Source organism: Euwallacea fornicatus, chromosome 2 (assembly GCF_040115645.1).
Source record: "Euwallacea fornicatus isolate EFF26 chromosome 2, ASM4011564v1, whole genome shotgun sequence".
Lineage (NCBI taxonomy): Eukaryota > Metazoa > Arthropoda > Insecta > Coleoptera > Curculionidae > Euwallacea > Euwallacea fornicatus.
The window spans coordinates 4,349,927-4,372,179 of record NC_089542.1 but is presented as its reverse complement, the minus strand read 5'-3'; the positions used below and the strand labels follow the sequence as shown (position 1 = coordinate 4,372,179).

Below are 22,253 nucleotides of genomic sequence, written 5' to 3'. Positions count from 1 at the left end.
TTCCCCAAAAACTCCAATATACAAATAATTGGGTCCTTGCAGTACTGCCCCAAATCCAAGGCATTTTACTTAGAGTTGTATGATACAGACATCTACAGGATAGTTCGAATAAAAGTGAACATAAACAATCTTTACCCTAAACCCCTAATTAATGAGGACATAATTATTTTTGGATCTTTAACATTTGAAGATGAAGACCCTATCATTGCCGCAATGTTTTTCCAGCCATTCAGTGAAGATTATGACTATGTGAAATATATCAAAGTGATGTTACAGTTAAGGTCAATGATGCCTTTAGAGAATTACAAAATGGTGTCTGTAAGTGCAGAAGAACTAGTGAATGAACCAGAGAACTATGAAGAATTTGAAATTTTTTTAAAAACCCTCCCTAGTATGTCAGAAGATCAGGAATCTTTATATCCAGTAATTAGTGACTCGGTTTTAAATGAATTTTTGGATGATATTTCCTTTGAAAAATTGTGATAAAGGTTTGTAATGGATCTTAAAAGGTTATTTAGAGGTATAAAAAAACTCCTCACAGGTAAAACTTCCTTAGAAGACACAGTAGTTCCTTTATTATTTAATTTTTTATTCAAATTTATTGAAATCAATCAAATACACAAGAAAAAACTTTAAAAGCCTTTTAAGGAAGGAAAACATACATTATATAATAGAATCTCTCATTATTAACCTACTAATTGCTTCTATTAACTCAATTCAAATCTTTTGAAGAGTTTATAAACTATTACAATAAATATCACAATTAACAAGTGGATTCCACTCTGCTCCAGTTAATGCGGCGGAAAAATGGATGTGACTTAATATGCTGCACCCCATTGGTTCTTGAACCCAACCTCTCTTGAGGTTCATAGATTAACAGCTAAAAGACACGTTACAGTCCCAAATTTTAAGAAATAAAAGTCGTCAATATTACCTGTTTTAGCAACGATTTTCCCTCTATAGGCACATACTGTGGTATGATCAAATGGGTGTGGCTGCGCAGACCGTTTACATGGACTTTACTTATTGACTTAAAGAATATTTTTGAGTTTTAATAATAAAAAAGTTATTGCGCTAAATACCATTCCAACGAGAAGTTCATACAAAATGGCGCCAAAGCTCCACCAATCCGCTTCTTCACCCACTAGTTCCAAGCCATAAACTTCCGGAGCTAAATCAAAGTCAATTTCTCTAGAATAAAGTTCGCAAAACTCTTTTAAATTGCTCATGTAGGTGAGCACCAAATTATCCTGTAGATCGATCATTACATCCCCGACTTTCAAGTTCCTAAACTTCGCAATTAACCCAACACATTATTCTCAAATGATGCAAAAACTACCTGCAAATTACTCCTTGAGAGTGCAGCCTGTCAAGAGCTACCACAAGCTGCGAGGCCCATTTCACTATCTGCCCTTCAGAAATGTTGTTTTTCACCTCAATTTCCTCCCCTAAGTCAATGTTTGAGCGCACCTCACTGCTCATACTAGCTGCACACTCTTCTGATGTTTGCTGTGGAAGTAAGTCGGGAGCTGCCAGAAAATCCAATGGGCGGTCCATGAGATTCCTTGTAACATCTACCTCAACCTTCTCGAAACTTCCATCATCACTTTCAGTACCATCTTGCTTATTGGCTGCATATGAGTTTAACAGCTCAGAAAAGCTCATTTCTGAGTCATCATCTGATTGGTCTTGTATATTTCTAAGCAACTGTTCATCTTTGTCAAGTAACGATGTTTTATTGTCGATAATATCGCGCAGCTTTGAGCCGCTAAAAAAAATATTCAGGTTCTATGAAGAAAATTTTACAAAAAACTTGCTTGCAGTATTCCAATACTAGAAAAATGGCATTATCACTGTTATAGTGGTTGACCAGCTTGACCATGTAAGGCACGTTTTGGGGGAGAGCTAAAAGAGCTGAATTGGAGAATTGTACTGATTTATGAATGACCTGGAAAGAAATGAAATACAATAGATTTCTTTATTTTAATTCTCTTTTTAGATTAGTTACCTTTATATAGTAAATTTTCTGCTGCTCTGAGTGTAAAACCAACATCCCATTTTGGGAAATAATTTTAATAACTTTATACTTATATAGATTGTAGAGCGGGCCTTTAATAATATTTGGCTTATCCTTCTCTTCTCCCCTCTGAAGAAAACCCTCAAAAGAATCAATAAAACTAGTGAAAATGGACACTTACATGCAAGTGCAAATCTCGAATCTCAGGGGCTAAATACATATTGTAAATCCTCTCAGCTCTTATTAAATACTTATTAGTTTTGTATCTCACCATTTGCCTCCTATCATAATCAGGGTCATCTAAAATTAATTATTGTTCATATGACTCAAATCAAAGTAAGGTTTCAGTAAAACCTTTGCCTCCATTAATCAAAATATCTACTGCAGTCTTATAAGCAGAAAACGCTTCTTCGAATTGCTTTTCATTTTCCAAATCAATAGCCAAATGAACATGCAAAGATGCATTTTTCAAATACTGTGTGACCTCTGAAAAAGCTTCAGGTGAGCTGCTGTCTTTGAACAATAATAGATTATTATCCACATTGGCAATGCTAATGGATTCTGAAGCCTGGGAGTCAATTGAGGTCATGGAATTTAATTTTTTTAAATTAGTCTTTAAAGTCTGAAATGTTATTTTAAAGCTCAATTGAGTATTTGTAAGGTCAAAAATAAACCTGAGCAGATGCTTCAAAATTGCTGCTATCAAATGAATCAGTGTCGCTAAGGTCTGAGCTATTATAAAGCTGACTTTCTGAAGGCAAACATAAGTTTGCTCTAATGCTGTTAATGTTGCTTGTAAGCATTTCTACAGGAGTATGGCTGGTCTGTTGAAGATCAGATTAGTTTTGTTATGATGATTTAAGAAGATAGTATACCTCAAAGAACTTAACACAATCTGAAGAAGTAAAGAGCTCTGCATGGCTTCCTATATAATCAAGGAAGTTTAAAATGCCTCTTTTTCTTTGGTTGATAGTCTCTTCATCATATCTTAAAAATATATATCCAAATGATTTGAGTTTTTACTTGAGACTGCACAGGATTACCTTTTGAACAATACTGATTTAGGTAAGTTAGGGATTTCACCCTGAAGCTTAAATTTCTTGTGCAAAGCTTTGATATCTTTGTGCAGTTTTTTAAAGTCATTAAATCTCTTCCAGACAATGAGCTTTGTAACTGCATCTGGGCATGATTTAGGGTACAACTGTGTAGCATTAATTATTTTAAAATAGTAATTGATAACGCCCCGACACATGAGATTAAGCAGTACTTACAAACGAAACTACTTTGTAGATTGTAAAGCCGTTTTTGTGCTTGCTCGCATCGGGGATGTCAAAGGTGCGTACCCAGGAAGTCCAACTATCTGAGGTCATCATTTTGGGGGGTTTTACACTGCGTTTTCTTGCTTTAAAAATAGGCAAAGTTTTAGCACTAAATACATGATTATTCAGTAACTCTGACAGAATGAAAAGTGAAGTTTTAAAATTTTTAATGGTTTAGAATTATATCCCTGAGGGATAATTAGGTTTCTATGTTTAAAAAAGATTTTTTTAAACCAAAAACTAAAGATCCTGATTGGTATTCGGTTTGTTTATTTTGACTATTGCCAGCTGATTACAGTTGCCCCAGTAAAACTTGATTGAAGCCAATCGACCTCTTCGGTGTAATGAATTATAGATGGCGCTTGGATTTAACGTCAACAATGTATGTAATTATGTTTTAGGTAAAAAATTATGAAAATTTAGAGGATTTGCAGCCCCTTTTATTTGACCCTCCCCAAATTGTCACTCACCATAATACGCAAATTTTTAAATAACTTTGAAACAGTAATTTCAGCAATTTTCGAGAATTTTGCAATCGACAATAAAAGTTTTTTTTAGAATATTTAATCTCAATTTTATTATTATACAGGGCGATGAAAAAAACAGTTTGATAAGTTCTCATCTTCTGAAACAACCTGATAGAAGCTGCTTCCCGACTAAACTACCGAATACAAAAGTCCGAATTATACATATTAAAGTCGACTAAATTACGTAAAAACCTCTATGGCGCAGTCTCCCAGTAAGACTCGAAATTCCGCAAGCTATCTACGAAAAACCTCAGTGCATCACAATTATGGTAAATCCAAAATACAATACGAGGTGGTGGCTGTTATAGTTTGATTCTCTATTACGTCCTTATAAAATATCATTTTTCTCCTCTGTTATTATATAAAAATACATGTTCATTGTTTAAAAAAAGAGAACAAACAAAATATGTGCCTACTTAGAAATAGTTAAACAAAAAAATACAAATTAAGCGCTTCTAACTAAATTAATTATATTAACAAAAATATAAACAATACAATTATTGCTCACACTGCTACATAAAGTCGTCGTATTCGCCGCCGTAATCGTTTGAGTAATCTGTGACGTAAGCTGATAATTGCTGGAAAATAAAGAAACCTAGATAATGCCACACATACGCAACTTCTTAATGATTAATGACATGCAATATGATTGGTTCAATTTTAGACTTACATTATCTCCTTCCATTTTCAACTTGGCCTTTCCCTTGCCTTTGCTTTTCTTCCCCTTATCTCCCTTTTCTATCTTCTGTTTTTCAAGGAACAAATTATCCAAATTGTTCTTTATTTTTTTAATGTCTGAAGATTGCACTGAAACAAAATTATTTATTTAAGGCTATTTTTCACGTATCTTTGGTGAAACTCCCTTACTGACTGCACTCAAATTTCGTGTTAACTCCTCGACGAAATTAATGTACTCGTTGCCATGTCGAGACAAGGGGGTGAGTTTCTTGGTGAGGGTGCTTGTGAACTCGTTGAATTCCTTCTTGGTGGAGGGTAGGGTGAGTCCCCCGAGCTCCTCAGGTTCGCCCCCTTGATCCCCAAAGGTTGTTTCAAGGGCAAGTTTCAAGTCTGATTCTTGCTGCATGCGTGTTTTCTCCTCATCGGTGAGATCTCGGTCTAGTTTCAGGCGGCGTTCTAGCTCCTCTTTCTTTTTTGCCTGGAAAAAGAAATATGTATAAATATTTAAAAAAATGGACTGAGTTCCTGCATTAAGAAAAAGAAAATCAAGAAATGGGAAAATTCTTTACAATCTACCTCTTTTTCTGCTATTCTTTCATCTAGAGTTTTTTTCTTCGGTTTCTTTACTTCCATCTTCTTTTCAGAGTCTTCATCCTCTTTGTTCTCATCATCTTCATCTTCCCAACTTTCCTAATAAGAAAAAAAAAACACTTTATTATGCTTTATTTGATTATGGTCTTTGAAATAAAAATCAAACCTCACTGTTAAAAAGAAAACATCAGGTTAGTTCAGATTACTGGTAAATCTCATGGCAAATAGAGTAACATTGATGCCCTGATTTAGAAAAATTTCATTTAGATTTTGATTTTTCAAAATAAAGAGTATTATTTCTATCTTGAAGATACATCAACTTTTAAAATGAAATTTTGGCTATTATTCAACCTTGTTAAGGATCAAATAGGAAATTTAAATAACAAAGAAACTAAGTTATCCCATATCCACACAATCAAAATGAATTGACTCACAAAGTCTTAGTTAAATAACTATAAAATAAATCAATGAATAAGGTACAATTTGCAATTTTAACTGAACTTAAATTGATGAGGGTGCTTAGAAATGTAAATAAATCTGGTAGAGGAGTGGTTCTGTTAAAATTCTTTTACTTTATTGGATGCAAGTATGCTTAATTTTAACTTAATTCATTTTCTTCAACAAAGCACAATTTGATTTTTGAAATCCCATAAGATATCAAAGTTCCATAGGTGGTATTCAAAATCACTGATGAGAGTACATGTGGTCATCCTTAATTTTCGAGCTTTAAAATAATATATGAAGTAATCTTAAAATATGGGTTTATTTTTGAAAAATTTACTGCAATTTTTAAAGTTACAACCTGGTTTAATGGCACTATGGTGGGAACTTTATATAGATTGTTCTAAATGTCCAATATTCTTTCAAGAGTATCGAATGAATCATTCAACGTGCATTCACGGATATTATCATATAAATAAATATTCTAACCTTTATTTTTATTTTGCTATAATATCAAAGCTTACCTTTACATCATCATCCTCATCTTCCCCTACCCATTTATTGGATTTGAGCTGAGGGACGACCATGGGAGCCTCGAAGTTCTCATCATCTGAAACAACCGCCATATGCTAGGCTACATCTATCTCACATTTTAGTATTCAGACTAAATTCTATTAATTATAACAATAAATTCCAAGCCATCTCTGGCATCATCACTAAAAATTCCTTGTGAATGCCTCCACTCATCAGTTACGTCCGAAAATGCCTCTGACACATCAAACTGTACCAAAAGGGAGAAAAAGGTTGGGTTTCAAAAAGGCTCAAAGAGTGTTAACGGGGGGTTTTTAAGGAACTGTTACTTACCCCAAGAAGCCTCGTCGGTCATTTTGTATAGGGACTAGCGGTACGCTTAGAAATTGGCACAAAATCGAACGGAAAGTTCACGTGTAAAACGTGTGCTAATGTCAGCCGAAGAAAGTGATATAAATATTAGTCGAATGCGAATTTCGGCTGGCGCTCCTCGTATATCAAACTAGGGGTTTCACTCTTTTATGTTTCTTGTTCAAACTCACTATTTTAAGCGAATAATAAACGTTATCTAAACACAAATCGCCGAGAATTTTTTCCGTATCCATTTCACACTTGGCACAGTTCGGAGCAATACTGACAACATGATAGAGAAAATTTGATGTGTCATTTTCGTTAGTGATTTTTAGGTTGTTGTGTTACACAGCATGCAGTGTATAATAATAGAAATTAATTAGTCATCGAGGGTGTACTAATCAAGAAATCTGTCTAAATGCTTTGTAGGAGTTAGAATAAGCAATAATTATTAAGAAACTCTTTATATTGTAATGGTGTAAATACATAGTTAGAAGTTTTACTTTTGTTTACATTCTCTATTCATGACAGTTAGACGTAAGAACCCTTAAAATAAATGTCAGTGGCCTGCCATTAAAAAAAAAAATTACTAGACCCTGAACTTTGTGGTTAGAATTGCGTATGGCGTCTTCTTTCAACTTCAACATTAATTAACATTTCACCAATTTACATGTTCTGGAGACTATTCTTACATTATAATCAATTTGAGCATTAGCTCCTATAACAATGAAAGTCACTTTACCAGTATTTTGAGAGTGATTAGTGCTTTTTTCCAAAACGATGGCAGTAGGTACTAAAGTGGTGCAAGTCACCAACATAGCTCCCCAAGCTACAAAAGACCAGATGCAAGTGCTTTTCGGGTACTTGGGTAAAATCGAGGATATCCGGCTCTACCCCACAGTAAGAGATGTCTCCATCCCTGTGCAGTCTCGTATATGCTACATTAAGTTCACTGATACTGCCACTGTAGGCATTGCCCAGCATATGACTAACACTGTGTTTATTGATAGGGCTCTTATTGTGATTCCTGTTCAAAATGGAGAAATTCCTGATGAGTATTATGCCTTGGAAATGACTAGAAATGGGGCAATGGTACCTGGATTGAATGTTAATGAACCAAAATTGCCCCCTCATGTGGTAAATTCTGTGCATGGCTCAGGAGCTGAACAAGTCATTATGACTACCGATTCTATGTTAGATGAGAATGGACTTCCTAATTACCCTCCACTGCCTTCATCATATGACAGTGTTAAGGTTGAAGAGACTCGTCGTACAGTACTGATACAAAACATTGATCCTTCAATTACACCTGAAGAATGGATTTCCCACTTTACTGCAGCTGGCGAAGTCAAGTATTTGCGTACCTGTACTCGCACTTTGGATGATTCCCAGCACCTCCTTGTAGAGTTTACTGATCAGCCCAATATAATTCATGCTCTTGGGATGGATGGAACAGAGTTTAAAGGTCAAGTTTTGCAAATCCAACATGCTACTCAGTCCATTGAAAAACCTCAAGCAAAGAGCAATGAAGCCGCCCAATTGGAGATTGAGGAAGCCTTGACAAGGTTCAAGGAGGCTCAAAATGTCATAAATGCCTCTATAGAGCCAGTAATAGGGATGCTGACAAAAGACAAAAAGAGCTCTAGAAGATCAAGATCCCGATCCCGATCTAGGGACCGAAAAAGACGCCACTCAAGATCTAGATCAAGAAGACGCTCGCGTTCGCGCAGACGACGCTCTGGTTCAAGAAAGAGATCAAGGTCAAGAGACAGAAGGCGCAGATCTCGATCTAGAAGACGTTCTCGCTCAAGATCACGCAGACGCTCCAGGTCAAGGGCGAAGCGGAGCCGCTCGCGTTCACGCAGGAGGTCTAAGTCTAGAGACCGCAAATCTCGGGCCTCCTCAAGGGATAAATCCAAAGAGCGAAAGAGATCAAAAGATAGGGATCGGTCTAAAGATCGCAAAACTCGGGCCAGTTCCAAATCAAAGGAGAAATGTTTTGATTTAAAAGATCATAAAACTGACGAGGTTGAGAAGAGACGTTCTCGTTCGATGACTCGAAGCCGTAGCAGGAAGAGGTCAAAGTCACGGGATAGGAAGAGGGAAAGGCAGAGGTCCAGGTCGAGAGGTAAAAGATCAAGCTCTCCTCGCTCAAGGAAGAGATCTAGATCTCGCAGTCGGGATAAGGATAAAGAGAGCAGGAGAAAGGAGAAAAAAGAGAAGAAGCGCTCGAGGTCGAGATCGCGATCCAAGGAAAGGTCTAGCCACAAGTCTCGAGGCAAATCAAGGTCAAAATCAAGGTCTCGATCTAAGATGTCAAGGAGCCGAGACAACTCGGAAAAATTGCAAGTGGAGAGTAAACCAGTGGAATCTGTGGAGGATATAGAAAAAGATTCAGGAGAGAAGTCTGATAATATGGACATTTCCAATTCTCCTTAATCTACGATTTATATTGATGTTAGGTTATAGAAAAAGATGCAGTGTCAGATTCATTTGATAAAGAAATTTCTAACAAATAAATATGTGTAGTAAATATTACAAAGAATCAAGAGTCATTTATTTGTATTTCACGTCGGTAATGCAAATGCAGTTGTTTTGGCCTCTAGGGTGTCATTCTATAGCAACATGTAAGTGAGAATGATATTTTTACCATGTTGATTCATAGTACCCTCCTTTTTATAGTTTTAACGAAGATCGTGCCTAATATCAATGTTATTTTTTCGAAATGTATATTAGAATTTTATGCAAATTTTAGTATTTAGACTATCATTCACTTTAATAAAATACGTTCGGTAATCCATCCCAAGTTTTTCCTGAACTGGATATCAATAATTTCCACTCCAACTTTTTGAAGAGTAATAAAGAAAAGTAAGTAGAATAGGTATTTGTTCGGGCTTATTTGAGCCACCCCAGTTCCATTTGTATTTACACGATGTAGTTTTAAAATTCTTACTCTTTTTACTCGTATGTATTTACAGAGTCACCCTTGCACAGATTTGCCATATTTTGTCTAGAAAATATGTAATAAACAGCAGTCGAAATCGCCTTGCTATAATAATACAAATCTGCTTAAAGTGAGATAACATTAGTCATGACCACGTGCCGTCGACAAGGACAATCTGAAATTAGAACGTGAATTATTCTCGTTATAGTGCTGTTCACAGTATAAAACGTCTTTTCATAATTAAAGTCTCGTGTAGCCACGTTTCTTGTCTTGTTGATAGACCATTAATAAAGATTGCTTCAAAAAATGCCCCAAACTCAGGACGAATTTACTATATCCATATCAGATGAATTAACACTGACCCCATTTGCCGGAGCTTCCATAGTGAACGAAATTCTAAAGAGCCTTTTGTATCAAAAATGCCAAATTCCTTTCCCTTATAATTGGCTTGAGCACGTAGTGGAAAAACGGAGAAAAAGGTTAAATGAGAGTACAGGAGAACATAAGAAATTGAGTCTCACACACGAGAGTCATTATAGAATAGTATCCAGTGCTTATGACCATTTGGAGCAGGTCATGAGGGGCATTTCAAAGGAGTTTTGTGAGGAGAGTAGTGGTGAAATTAAGGAAATTGTTGTGATGTTCGGACCAGGCCCCAGTTGCCCAAGAGAAGTACTGACAATAAATATTCCTAAAATAGCTCAGGGGCATGTTGAGAGGAACCATGTAGGACAGTTAAATAAGAACCTTCGGAAAGTCCTCAGGTAAGTTTATTTTATATTTTTTTAATTTATAATATTGAGTGTGGTATTTGCAGAAATGTATTTTTGTCCCAACGCTGGGTCGATTCAATCAACTCTACACTGCCCTGCACTAACACTTACATTTATCTCAAAAAACATTTAAAATCAGGCTGTAGTGACTCTACCACTGATACCTTCCAAATATGCTCTCCACCTCAAATTTTATCCAATATCAAACACTCAAAATTTCATATTGATTACTCTCCTACTGGTGGTAGCAATTGCTGCAGTGAACTGTTGATTTTTGAGGAAAGTAATAGTGTTAAGCACTCTAAAGAAAGATTAGTTTTACCAACAAATGATGTAAGTCAAGAACATATTATTTGGTATAGATCCAAAGGGCTTATTAAAGGTTTTAAAGACTGTTTCGTGAATAAGGTGTCTGTGTGCCAACTCTGGTGATATTTTTAAATAAATTAAGTTACAGGTAAGGTTAATTTAGGTTGGAAAATTGTGTATATCTGTGGTTAAATCTAGATAATTTTTAACCTTTATATTTTCTTATATTATATTGAGACTGCCAATTGCTAAATGGTGACATAATTCTCCTTATACATTCTCATTTTTATTGTGTAATAAATCTCCATAAGCAGGAATAAAACATCAAATATAAAATAAATAAAGTTTATTTAGTATATATATAAAAATAGAAAATCAAATAAATAATCTTTAATTCTTTTAAGATTTGATATTGGAGTCTCTTAAATGGAAAAGGTCCAAAGTTGAAGTGAGGGAAAAAATCATCAAAATAAAAACAATAGTAAAACAATGCACAAGGACAAAATAAGAAAAATCATCCATTTTCACAACTTCACTAATAAAACCAAAATAATTCAATTACTCGGAAGCTGGTGTAGCCCTAAATTTAGTGAGTCTTCCATAGGAGATTCCTTGAAAAGATTTGAAGACAGATCTGTGGCGACATATAATCCACACAGCAGCATTGGTCCAATTATGGCCCCTTCCATTCCCATGCAAAATATGCCTCCAGCTATCGCCAAACCCGTCAAATACGGATGACCCCTAAAAAAAAAGTTTGTTAATTAATTTTTTTTTTGAAGACCTATACACAAACGTACCCTTTGATCTCTTTATAAATTGTTGCATCTACAATATAAGTGGGCAAAAACTGACATACAGCAAACAAAAGAGCGCAAATCCATCTGTCCTGAGAGAGCCATAAGTCCAGTATCCCTGGCACACAGGCCCAGTAGGTACCAAGAAAGGGCACTGCTCCCAGGATGGTGGCGAATGCTTTAAAAAGCCGTGAAAAAAAAATGGTTTTGCAGTTTTTCTAACCACTTACCTGAAGACAAATAAACGATTTGCACGTTAAATAAGTTGTGGATAAACCAGGTCCACAAGCCATAGAACGCTGCCATTTTCAAGGAAGCTGAAAAGACACTATTTATCGCTGCTTCAAGGGCGTGTCCAAAGCGTTTGCCGCCCTGAGAAAACTTGGTCATCAGTTCCACGGGTTTATAATACTCTCCGCTAGAGTTTAGCAAGTAGAAGAGAGTAGTCAGAAACACCACCTGATATTAAATTTTTTCAACCATGTTTTTGTTAGTTAACCTAGCTCATACCATATTTAAAATAAAATTCAGAACCGCAGTTCCACCCCCCAAAAGTATGGACAAGCAGGTACTGAAAGACCCAATCACCAAAGTTATGTTGCTGATTACAATACTCCATATGGATTCAAGGACCGACATCAGCATTCCCACGTTCTGCTGGGCGAAGTCAATTATACCGTTTACGTTGAAAATCTCAGAAACTGCAACATTTAAGCAGTAAAAAACAGTGATAGTGTTGTTAATGCAGACTACCAGGAGACTTTTGAATGTCTCTCACAAATTCTTGCCAAGAGCTGTGAACTGCGTCCTCGGTTACTTTAGGACCATGTCCATCGTGGTTGGTCATCCATGATTGGTAAATCCGATCCCACAGCTCCAGAATCTGTTTTTCTAGCTTCTCAGACTGCACAGAATCAGCGTCATTCATCACACTTTTTACCTTAAATTTTTTCTAATGAAGTTTTGGCATGCAGTGACCGCTTAAAAGTTAGAATAACTTCGGAAAATTCTCTATACAATATTATAAAAATTTTGTTTGGCATAATATGCACATTTACAAAGGATTTTTGTCGTGCCTGAATGCTTTTATACGGTTTTCATTGAACTTGTTCCGACCTTAACGTCCTCATTGACTATTAAAGATATTTACAGCTTTAGAAATGCCTTCTCTGCCATATTGATATGCGTTATCAAGCAGAGAATCCATAGTTTCGTCCCATGTGGGCGGTAAAAGTTGGCGCAATTCTGGGTTTTGGACTACCGTTTGGTTAATCACGTTGCTGGTCATTTGGACCAACATAATGCCTTCCGCGTAGATCTGAAGAAATAAAACTTTAATTAAAGATTATCAATGAAATAGCTTTAGAGTGATTTGAGTTAGGTTAATCTGTTTCATACAAATTACATATTAAAACTTACCTGTACGGCTGTAAATATCGAGGCGCAAATCAAAAACACGATCAGCCCGACAATGACAACAGCACTGGCAACAGTGTCAATACTGTTCTTAATGCTGCTCTTTACCAGTGCATTAACCTTATGCACCACCTTGTAAAGCCCCCTGATGGGCACTGGAACTAACGCATCGTGTCTTTCCCAACACCAATGGCTCAACCTATCAAAAAGTACGCAAAATTTCTGAAGGAGATAACTCCAGAGCCCCAGATACACTCCTGTATGCTTAATCACATAATAGAGAATTGGCAGAGGTAATAGAGGAAGCAGCATTATATTCTTCCAAAACAACATAACCAAGCAGCACCACATGACTGAGTAGAGGTAAAAGGTGCTCTCATAAGTGGTCTCTTCCAGACTGCAGTTTCTGAGGCTGATTTTGCGACTAATGTTCAAAAGACTCAATTTGTGATAGTGGCTAGAAGCAAAATGCGGCTGTGACAATGATCTTTGGAATTTCGGCCTAGGTTTCTTTGACGACGCATCAGAGGTTTGCACCAAGTGAATACCATGGTTGGTAATCAAAACGCCTGTAGCGGGTTCTGAGGTCTCGACTTTTGGAGTCTGTTTACTGTCATTGAAGAGCTCCAAGGACCAGGGATCATCATTAGTTTGGTTAATAGTAGTATCATGTTTGCCTGATTGAAAGGTTTCAGAGAATTTAACACTGGGACTGCTGAGTTTTAAATTTTTCTAGAAGGAAAAAATGGTTCTCCTGGGATTATTTAACAAGGAAATCTGGAACATTTACTTAGGAAGTCAATCTTAATAAATAAAATTCTCATCTTATATTCTGTTAAAGACTTTGGTACATAAATAACTGTTTCATTGTTTTTAAGGTGTACCCTTACCTCTAAGAATTCTACTTTTTCTTCAGAGTCATTTTCATCACTTAAGTCCAAGTCTATGGGTTTATCATGAAAAACAATAGAAAGTACCTCAGTAAAAGACAGTCTATGTTCTGAAAAATACCATATATGAAACAATTCAAGCTTTACCGAAAAGGGCTCACCAGCAGCATTCATAGTAGTATAAGCCTCATAAACCTCAGATATAAATCCCCCAAAAAATATTATTTGCAACAGTATAAAAACAGGCATTTGAAAGCTGAACTGGCTTGATAAGCCACAGGAGCCTAGTAGCCATACTATAGTTGAAGCATAATGAAACTTTACATTATTGTCTTGATTCCAGAAGAAAAACACAATTGTCAGATAGGCTATTATAAGGAGGCTTACCTGAAAATATTTTGTGGTAAAATCCTTCAATATGAAATAGTAAGACTACTTACTAATGTGAATGTAGAATTGCTGATAACAAAATTCAAAGATTTATACATCCATAAAGTGATCATCCACATCAATGATGCAACAGTTCTTGGAGTGAAATTATATACAAAAATCGCAAGAGGAATCAATATAGTAATTGTCAAAATCAATTTAATGCGGTCCCACAAAAACTGCCCTATACACTCGGCTACTTGATTAAAAATGTTTAGTGGTAAAAGCACTAATCCCAATACAGTAGGCGTGTTTGTGTCCTCGAGATTCTGGAACCAAGCCCTAAATCTATCTCTCAGGGATCTCTTCAAAGGGTGCAAAGCAGACCCAACTAATAGCGCCCACATTAGTGGTTTAACAAAAGGTTCTAGAATCAAATATAAAGCAAGGCCGGCGACACAGCTGAGGAATAGGAGGAAAAGGGCCACGGCATTGTATACTGCTTGTTTGACCGGCTTGTCGTGGCCATGGGGCAGGCTACCGATCACCCCAAAAAAAGACTCTAACGGAGATCGGTGATCCATTTTTCGGAGTGAAACAGAGTGATTAGAGGTTAATTTTTGGATCACAAATGAGCATATTTATCGAATTTGGTGACGATATACTAATGGAAAATCAGTGGTTTTATAGCATAATATTTAAATTTAACTTTACCAATTAATTATGGAGGTCAACAGAGATTAATTTGTTTACGTTTACATTGAAACAGCTGATCATTTGACAATTGCCAAGATTATTATTCTTGTTTACTCTTTTTAATAAACAAAGTAAACTATGGAGTCTCATATTGTATGTTTGGTTGCGCCTTTCTTTTATATTCAGTCCAATAAAAGCGTATATCTGGTTGTCTACCTTTATTCAATCGAATTTAAAATGAAATAAATTTAAATTTTTAGTAAATGTTTTGCCTTTTATTTTCGTTTCTAGGGCATTTTTGACATATGCGAAGCCTCAAATCCTTTTATTTGTATTAACTATGTCAAATAAGGAATTTAGGAAACTTATTGGGCCAATTAAAAATAAAACCTCTCAAAACAGTTATTTCCTTATAAAATGATTTATTTCAACCCTTCCCCAAGGTAAAAACTAGTCACATTTTAAATCTTATTCATTTCCAACAATAGAGAACTACCTATAATTAAAACTAATAATCTGGCAGCCTTGAGCTTATAATCAACAAAAAATCAAGTATTAAGCAAATATTTGTTTTTGCAGGCTGATCCAATCCCCGCACTCCTGCGCCAATCCCTTTTTCTGCCCCAATTTTTGAGTAGCATGATGAAATTTATCCTCATTTCTTCTCAAATACATAATAGCATCCCTTTCAAGCTGCGCGAACTTTTCAGGTTCAATTTCAGACATCGAAAACATTTCCGTTAAGTAAGGATTGAATCTGTAATAAGACCCTTCAGGTAATAAATCTGAGAGCATTGTGTGGACCCCTTCAGTATCTGTAGCACTGTCTAAAATGGCTAAAAATTTGAGTTTCCATGAAGTATTGTTGGTTGAACTTGGTTGTGTGGTTTCAATTGGGTTAGGAACAGTTCTGCCTGTTCCGAAAGAGACTACGCATTGGATCGGGGTGGAGGGCCACAGAAGTTTGGCCTCATGGATCGCAATAGCAGTGGGGTTGTTCACAAGAATTCCTCCATCCTGAGGTTATGGTAATTATTGGAAAAATGTTGCATATAATTTCAGTTTTGATACCTGATGTATCATGTTGCCGATTTTGAATTCCTCGAAATAAGTAGGGGCTGCAGAGGAGGCCCTGACAGCCTCCCATACTTGATGATCATACCCACCAAAGTACTGGGACTGCACCCTCCATGGGAGGGAATAGTTCCGGAATAAATAAGCAGAAATTCTCGAGTGGTTTACTACGGCAGAGACTGCGCAATACTGCAAAAAAATACACAAATTCATTTAATTTTGAAACTTAAGTATTCTGAAACGTACTTTAGGACACTTCAAATTCCTATTAGTTTCAATTAAGGTTTTGTCCCACTGCTCACTGAGCAATTTTTCCCACAGCTCAGTATCATAATAAGAATGAGACAAAACCAAATTGCTCGTTCCTTTAAGGGCTGATTGAGTGAAAACCTGAGAACTTAATCTCTTATAAATTTCTGCTGCTTCATCTAAAGAGTGCTGTTTAAGTCCTAAAACATCCCTTAGTTCTTAACAACTATCTTAAAACATAATAAATTAATCGCACCTATTAAAGAGCCTAAAATAGCCCCAGTACTGACGCCGCAGATAAGATCAAACATCTCGTAAACAGGTTTTCCGCTTAGTTCTTCCAGTTTCCTTAACATTTCTATCACAAGAACGCCTCTGGTGCCGCCCCCGTCTATGGAGAGAATTCTAATGCCATTACCCGCCACTGGTTTAGAATAACCAAGCAAGGCAAAAGCCACGTTGATGGCGCTTTGCACGTTCTCAGAAGGGTGTTTTCGTTTCAGTCGTAGAAGTAGTCTGATGGCACCTTCCTGGTGTTCAAAATGATAATCAAGAGTTCAGAATTCTGAGTGTTAACATTAGAGGTAGTAGAGTGAATCAAAGTAGAAATTGTGAACAGTGTAAAGAGGGATTTAGAAATTCCAACTATACACACACTGGGGCAAGAAAATTATGGTTGTTTGTGGGGTTTTAAAATTTACCTTTACGGCGCCATGTTTGGTTTCTGGATAAGTCTTTAAATGGATGATTAGATCCTCAATTCTCGCTAATTTAGCAGGTTCAGTTTCAGCTAATGCTAAGGATGATAAGATGTGAGTGGTCCTTGAAATTGCAGTTTCCTGGGAGAAGAACGGAAAGAGTGTATGAAACTTTAATGGGGGTATTTTTTAAAAACAAATGTCATATATTTTATAGGAGGTCCATATACACACAGGCAAAGCCAAATTTTGTTTTTTTGGGTTCAAATATTTAAAATTTCCATATACAGCACTTTGGATATTTTAATGTTTCCAAGTTTTTATGATTTAGATGAATTTTATTAACTTTTGTGCACCAAAAAAATTAACTATCTGGTTACTATTTTGCCTTTGAACTTGTATGAAAATTAGAGTCAAAAGTCCAACTTAAATTGAGAAAGAACTCCCTAACAGAAAACTAATAATAAATCACTACATTAAAAAGAATTAATTGCTACCTTAGTAACAACTCTTTTGGCAGTCTTCCATTTGGGCAAAGGCATAGGTTCTGGCTCGTCCTTAAAAATACTGCCAAACATATTTGGGAATGAAATAATACCCTTTTCCTGTTCAGTCTTAATGATATCCTTCTCTTGCTTCTGCTTCTGTTTCACAGAAACTGGAGAAGATAAGTACCGAATAACATCCTTGCCATATGTTTTTGGGTCGATTTTCTGCAGGAACTGGGCAAACTCCCTGTTCAAAGCATTCTCGAAGGCCGAATCAGTAGTGAACTTAGAGAAATAGGCCTTGAGATGGCTGATCAACTTCCAATGGGTCAGGACCACAGACTTGGCGTTCATTTTTGGGGCTGAGGAGAGACACCTGGAACAGTGATTTGAACACCTCACTTGACCATTTTTACCGTTGTTTGGGAATTAGGCCAGAAACTGGCAGGAAATTTGAAGTAAATGATGAGAATTGACGTCAAAAAGATGAGGTAGTGGAATGTTTAAAAATAATAACGTAAAATTTTCATTTATATCGGATGATTTTTAGGGTTTTGAATGGGGGGAATTGAAAGGATCTGAATCAAAACAATAACAAAAATCAGGTGATTGAACAGACGTATTTGGCAGCCAATAACACGAGGGATTGGATTCATGTACACATTCAATTGAAGAAGGAACAGTAAAAGGCAATGATATCTCTTTCTTTAATATTTGTCAACCGAAAGAGATAGGGAGGTGGTTGCCTTGAAACAAGACATAAAATTTTAATTTTCTGGCGCTAAATTTAAACAAGGGTAGTCTTGATTTAACTTAAGTGCGACGCTTAAACTTTAAGAATACTTTAAAATTTTCTTAGATTCATAAAGTCTCTTTAAAATTTTCCCTAAAATGACTCAAATATTAAAAATTTTGTGATATCGATGAATCCCAGCTTCATTTAGTAAGCTCTTTAAGGTAATCACAAACAGTCACCCTACTTGGATTATTTAAAAAAAAACCTTCGGAAATAACCCTTTTCTAGACTTGAGATAATATATAGATTATAACTATATGTGAAACCTCACGTACACTCACCTGTTTCTCCCTGCACCTGAAAAACACTGTCTGAGAATACAAATATTCAATTTTCCTTCTTAAACACTTTAGAAAATGTTTGATTGTATTTACGGCTACTTTAAATTATTAAACGACCTTAAAGAGGAAAAAGAAATAAAATATTTAACCGTTTCCCTAGAAAAGCTTTATTCAACTGCCAGGATGATCAATAATAAATACGACTTTATCTATATTTTTGAAAAACAAGACGCAATTTTTCGTAAAAATATACGTCGCTTTTGGAGGTGTGTCACTTGATTATAGTAAACAATAGCAGCAAAATAAATTAAAAATAAATTATTATAAGTGAAAAAATAAAAGCATATATTACGTGTAGCGAAGGAATGTGTTTTGAATTCGGATGCTGGCGCGGTCGGTACTTAACTAACTTTATTTTAGCACCAACAATTGTGATTGTGAAAGCTCAAGATGCGCCAATAAGCATGTACGCATGTTTGTGTTTAAGCTGACGACGAGAGATATCACCTCATGCACTTATTTATGGTGAGTTGTACACGTGTTCCGTTTTTGTTTAATATACGCATGCTTGACTGAGATGAGAAAAATATTTTGCACATAAAATTTTGAGAAAACCAGTACAAAGTTGCCTTTATTTGGTTATATTGCTCACTAATTTTTTTAGTATTAGGTGATCTTCAGGAATGCTTTGAAAGATAAATAGCAATTTACGCAACTAGACACGTGAAAGTTCGAGCATTGCCAAGTTCTTACATCTTTTTAAGCGTGCAGCATGTCACATTTCATTTAAAATCTCCTTTTATTGCTCGCAATTTTCTAATTATTTTTTAAAATTTTTCTGTTTCCAAGAAACTCATCATGTATTTTGTTGTTTGATCAGTATTTTCGTAAAGTTTTTAAATCGATCTGCTCCAGAGATGCTAGGTCTGAAGTGTCCTATATTGGCGACTTCTTATCTTAAGAAGTCAAGGACCGCTCCTAAACGACATAAAAATGAATCTTGGTTAGTCAAGTAAAAAAGAAACTGTGATCATTCTTTTACGAAACTAAAATTCGTTTCTAATATTTTTGTATAGAAATTAAAGATTATTTACATAGTTTACTTATTGGTTGATATAAGAATTAAAGCCTCGAAAATGGGTATTTTGCACTGTCTGAAGTATTGAAACTCCCTATCACTGATATCAACTATGACTGTCACCACTACTGACAGTGACACCTCTTTATTATTGTTTTTATTTTGATATTATATGAATTAAGAAAAACAAAGTTAAAAATACTATAAAATGCATTAAATAATGCTCTAAATTAATAGTTTCCAAAAAAATGTCTCTCAATTCATGGAAATTCCTAAATCACCTTAGAGAGATTTTTCAAAAATTCGTCTTAGACAAGCAAGAATTGACCCAAATCATTAACAAAATTCATCAAATCCAAGACTTGAATGACTATATTAGTTTTACCAAAACGAAAATTTCTTCTGTTCATCATTCTGTACAAAAAGGATGTTTGTCTGTGTTAAAATCTACAACTCCCATAATAAATCGAGAGGCCCAGAAGATTCAGATTAATGACAAAGATCTGAGTTCTTGGAAGACTGTTAAAAGAATATCCCAGTCCCAGGTAAATATTTGATTATTTAAAGTTTACCTGAAAACTTACCTTTCAAATACAGCATTTACTAGTCAAACCTAAAGAACTATTAGAAAGTATTAATGCAGCCAAAAATGAAGAGGATCTGTTGGTTAATGTTGAGGCTCTAATTCTGCATCTAAAAGAGCATCCTGAAACCCGAAATAATGCCATACAGGTCTGCTCAATAGTCATACAAAATAGACAACATTATTTCAAAATGTCCTTAATTTAGCATGGGGCTATTCGAATTATATTAAATAAAAGACTGACAATCACTTCAGAAGTAGTAAAAGGCGCTTTAAGGGAGGCTTTAGCTATACTAGGATATTCAGATCCAGTCTCGGGAAGGGGTATTAGGATTTTGTCCATTGATGGAGGTGGAATAAGGGGGGTTTTGGTATTAGAAATGCTGAAAAAACTTGAGGAATTAACAGGAAAGCGTGTTTACGAGATATTTGATTTTTTCTGTGGTGTCAGCACTGGGGCAATTCTCACTTATTCCATGGGTTTGTCCTTGTTTTTAATAAAATACATATGGTTGAGGCACATCAAGTGTGTTGCAGGGGTGCATTTAAGGAAGCTGGAAGACATTATTATGAGATATGAGGCTTTGAGTCAAGAAATTTTTAATCAGTCGCGCATATTTGGCACAAGTAAACTTGTATGGAGTCATGCATATTATGACACTGCATTATGGGAGAAAAAGCTTAAAGAATATTTAGGAAATGAAAATCTTATAAGCACGTCCAGAGGGCCTCTTTGCCCCAAGGTATTTCACTCTCTTTCTCCTATAACTCACTTAAAATCTATTGTTCAGATTTGTGTGGTATCAGCAATAGTCAACCAATCCCAACTCTCTGCATATACCTTTCGGAATTACGCCCTCCCCTGGAGATTTCAATCTGAATATGAAGGCACTTTCAATGCGCAAGTGTGGGAGGCTGCTAGAGCTTCTGCTGCAGCTCCTACTTTCTTTGAAGAGTTCCGAATAAATGATTTGATTCACCAGGTAAATGTCCATTTCCTACTAAAAAAAAATCACCAAATGGAATTATAGGATGGAGGCATTTTAGTGAACAATCCCACAGCAATAGCTATACATGAAGCTAAATTGTTGTGGCCAGGGGTCCCAATTCAGTGTGTGGTGTCGTTTGGGACTGGGAGATCTGTACCTAGTTCTGTGGAGCTAGCCAAACTCAAGGCCTTGAAGAAGAAGGTTTCATTGGAAAGTGGTAGCGAAGGCACTTCTTGGAGCAATAAATTTTTTAAGATTTTGGATAGTGCCACTGATACTCAAGGTAGAAAATTTAGAAATGATAGGGTTGAGTCCTAATCTACCAACTTTAATGATGACCACTATTTCAAAAACAAAAAGTTATTCTTTTCTCTTTATCTAGCTGTTCATATCATGTTAAGTGATCTTCTTCCGGAAACGGTCTATTACCGCTTCAATCCCTACTTAACTGAGGTCATAGGGATGGTAGAAACTGACCTAGAGAAGCAGAAGCAGATGAAAAGAGACACTTTAATGTACTTGAGACGAAATGAAGACAAGTTTCAGGAGGCGGGCAAAACACTGATGTTGGGTAAAACTTTAGGGCAAAGGATTGGGGAAAAGATCAAGTTTCAGAGAGAATTATTAGGAATTTAATTTATGAGAATACGGAGTTTTGTTGTGTAAGAAGATTGCAACATAGTCCGGTGATATCACCAACTCGGTATTATCCATTTATTTATTTATTTTTAGATCATAAACAAAAGCTTATTTATTAATAAAGATTATCAGATTACGTCGAACCAATGTTTGTTGTTATTTGTTTAAAGTTTTTTCGAATGCAGGAATGTAATTTTGTTTGTTATAAATGCTTTATTTGTAATATTGTTAGTCTTTCCTATAATTACTCTACTTATTATGATCGCAAAAAAAACAGAGGAGTAATTGATATTTACATGCAAAAAATGTAATAATCGATTGTAAATTATGAGTTGTTATTGTACCTTTTTAATGACGTTTTGTTTTAATTTGAGTGTTAATAAAGATTTTTTAAGCATTTGCGTATTATATGTAATAAAAAGTTTTAAATTAGAATAAAAATGTAATAAAATTCAAATTCTTCATTAACAATTTTGAAATATGAAATGTTGATACACTCTCTGGACGACATGGCGAATGTAGATTTTTCGAAAAATAGCAATGTGCAGTGGGACCAAACCTCGAAATAGTTGTGTATGAAAATAATCCAAAATATACTTGAAACCAAAATTCGCTCTAAAAAATTTAAATACACGACGTCTAGTTAGGAATTTGAGAAAGACATTTCCAAATATTTAGTTTTCTTGTATTTATTTGCGAAGTTATGTGATATTGTCTTAGAGGTAAAAG

General features: G+C 35.5%; 7 protein-coding genes across 11 annotated transcripts; 3 read left to right on the top strand and 4 right to left on the bottom strand.

Annotated features, from left to right (window-relative positions):
• Window positions 1–568: 568 nt before the first annotated feature.
• On the bottom strand, window positions 569–3,633 carry LOC136348126 (ribosomal protein S6 kinase-like 1). The gene is made up of 12 exons (XM_066298731.1): window positions 3,289–3,633; window positions 3,061–3,218; window positions 2,893–3,004; window positions 2,692–2,841; window positions 2,372–2,639; window positions 2,199–2,317; window positions 2,009–2,146; window positions 1,818–1,948; window positions 1,340–1,768; window positions 1,083–1,287; window positions 935–1,030; window positions 569–880 (listed from the first exon to the last, which is right to left on the bottom strand). Exons 1-12 carry the CDS (start codon window positions 3,388–3,390, stop codon window positions 764–766), a joined length of 2,025 nt encoding a protein of 674 aa, XP_066154828.1. The 5' UTR covers window positions 3,391–3,633; the 3' UTR covers window positions 569–763.
• A 675-nt stretch (window positions 3,634–4,308) lies between these two features.
• On the bottom strand, window positions 4,309–6,755 carry eIF3j (eukaryotic translation initiation factor 3 subunit j). The gene is made up of 6 exons (XM_066298675.1): window positions 6,438–6,755; window positions 6,098–6,183; window positions 5,118–5,231; window positions 4,731–5,019; window positions 4,534–4,670; window positions 4,309–4,441 (listed from the first exon to the last, which is right to left on the bottom strand). The coding sequence occupies exons 1-6, from the start codon at window positions 6,457–6,459 to the stop codon at window positions 4,376–4,378; spliced, it is 714 nt and encodes a 237-aa protein (XP_066154772.1). The 5' UTR covers window positions 6,460–6,755; the 3' UTR covers window positions 4,309–4,375.
• Window positions 6,756–7,057: 302 nt separating this feature from the next.
• On the top strand, window positions 7,058–9,000 carry Srp54 (splicing regulatory protein 54). The gene has a single exon (XM_066292924.1). The coding sequence runs from the start codon at window positions 7,236–7,238 to the stop codon at window positions 8,892–8,894; it is 1,659 nt and encodes a 552-aa protein (XP_066149021.1). The 5' UTR covers window positions 7,058–7,235; the 3' UTR covers window positions 8,895–9,000.
• Window positions 9,001–9,128: 128 nt separating this feature from the next.
• On the top strand, window positions 9,129–10,825 carry LOC136345014 (MAD2L1-binding protein). Its single transcript, XM_066292989.1, has 2 exons — window positions 9,129–10,163; window positions 10,217–10,825. The coding sequence occupies exons 1-2, from the start codon at window positions 9,706–9,708 to the stop codon at window positions 10,602–10,604; spliced, it is 846 nt and encodes a 281-aa protein (XP_066149086.1). The 5' UTR covers window positions 9,129–9,705; the 3' UTR covers window positions 10,605–10,825.
• On the bottom strand, window positions 10,813–14,743 carry LOC136344964 (transmembrane protein 245). Its single transcript, XM_066292910.1, has 10 exons — window positions 14,025–14,743; window positions 13,746–13,971; window positions 13,585–13,694; window positions 12,698–13,426; window positions 12,429–12,596; window positions 12,032–12,218; window positions 11,789–11,979; window positions 11,509–11,737; window positions 11,282–11,456; window positions 10,813–11,225 (listed from the first exon to the last, which is right to left on the bottom strand). The coding sequence occupies exons 1-10, from the start codon at window positions 14,535–14,537 to the stop codon at window positions 11,036–11,038; spliced, it is 2,718 nt and encodes a 905-aa protein (XP_066149007.1). The 5' UTR covers window positions 14,538–14,743; the 3' UTR covers window positions 10,813–11,035.
• Window positions 14,744–15,051: 308 nt separating this feature from the next.
• Window positions 15,052–18,723, bottom strand: LOC136344992 (calcium-independent phospholipase A2-gamma-like). 4 transcript variants are annotated; one of them, XM_066292958.1, is made up of 8 exons: window positions 18,588–18,723; window positions 18,236–18,352; window positions 17,168–17,534; window positions 16,674–16,811; window positions 16,229–16,502; window positions 15,970–16,172; window positions 15,721–15,912; window positions 15,052–15,666 (listed from the first exon to the last, which is right to left on the bottom strand). In XM_066292958.1, the coding sequence occupies exons 3-8, from the start codon at window positions 17,510–17,512 to the stop codon at window positions 15,205–15,207; spliced, it is 1,614 nt and encodes a 537-aa protein (XP_066149055.1). In that variant the 5' UTR covers window positions 17,513–17,534; window positions 18,236–18,352; window positions 18,588–18,723; the 3' UTR covers window positions 15,052–15,204. The 4 variants fall into 4 exon arrangements, with proteins under 4 accessions (XP_066149055.1, XP_066149073.1, XP_066149047.1 ...); XM_066292976.1 differs by lacking the exon at window positions 18,236–18,352 and having other exon boundaries at window positions 18,588–18,716; XM_066292950.1 differs by having other exon boundaries at window positions 18,236–18,623.
• A 151-nt stretch (window positions 18,724–18,874) lies between these two features.
• Window positions 18,875–21,921, top strand: LOC136344981 (calcium-independent phospholipase A2-gamma-like). Of its 2 annotated transcripts, XM_066292938.1 has the most exons (7): window positions 19,259–19,858; window positions 19,911–20,045; window positions 20,103–20,376; window positions 20,434–20,639; window positions 20,688–20,879; window positions 20,928–21,168; window positions 21,268–21,921. In XM_066292938.1, the coding sequence occupies exons 1-7, from the start codon at window positions 19,562–19,564 to the stop codon at window positions 21,519–21,521; spliced, it is 1,599 nt and encodes a 532-aa protein (XP_066149035.1). In that variant the 5' UTR covers window positions 19,259–19,561; the 3' UTR covers window positions 21,522–21,921. The 2 variants fall into 2 exon arrangements, with proteins under 2 accessions (XP_066149028.1, XP_066149035.1); XM_066292931.1 differs by having other exon boundaries at window positions 18,875–19,858; window positions 20,103–20,639.
• Window positions 21,922–22,253: the final 332 nt, after the last annotated feature.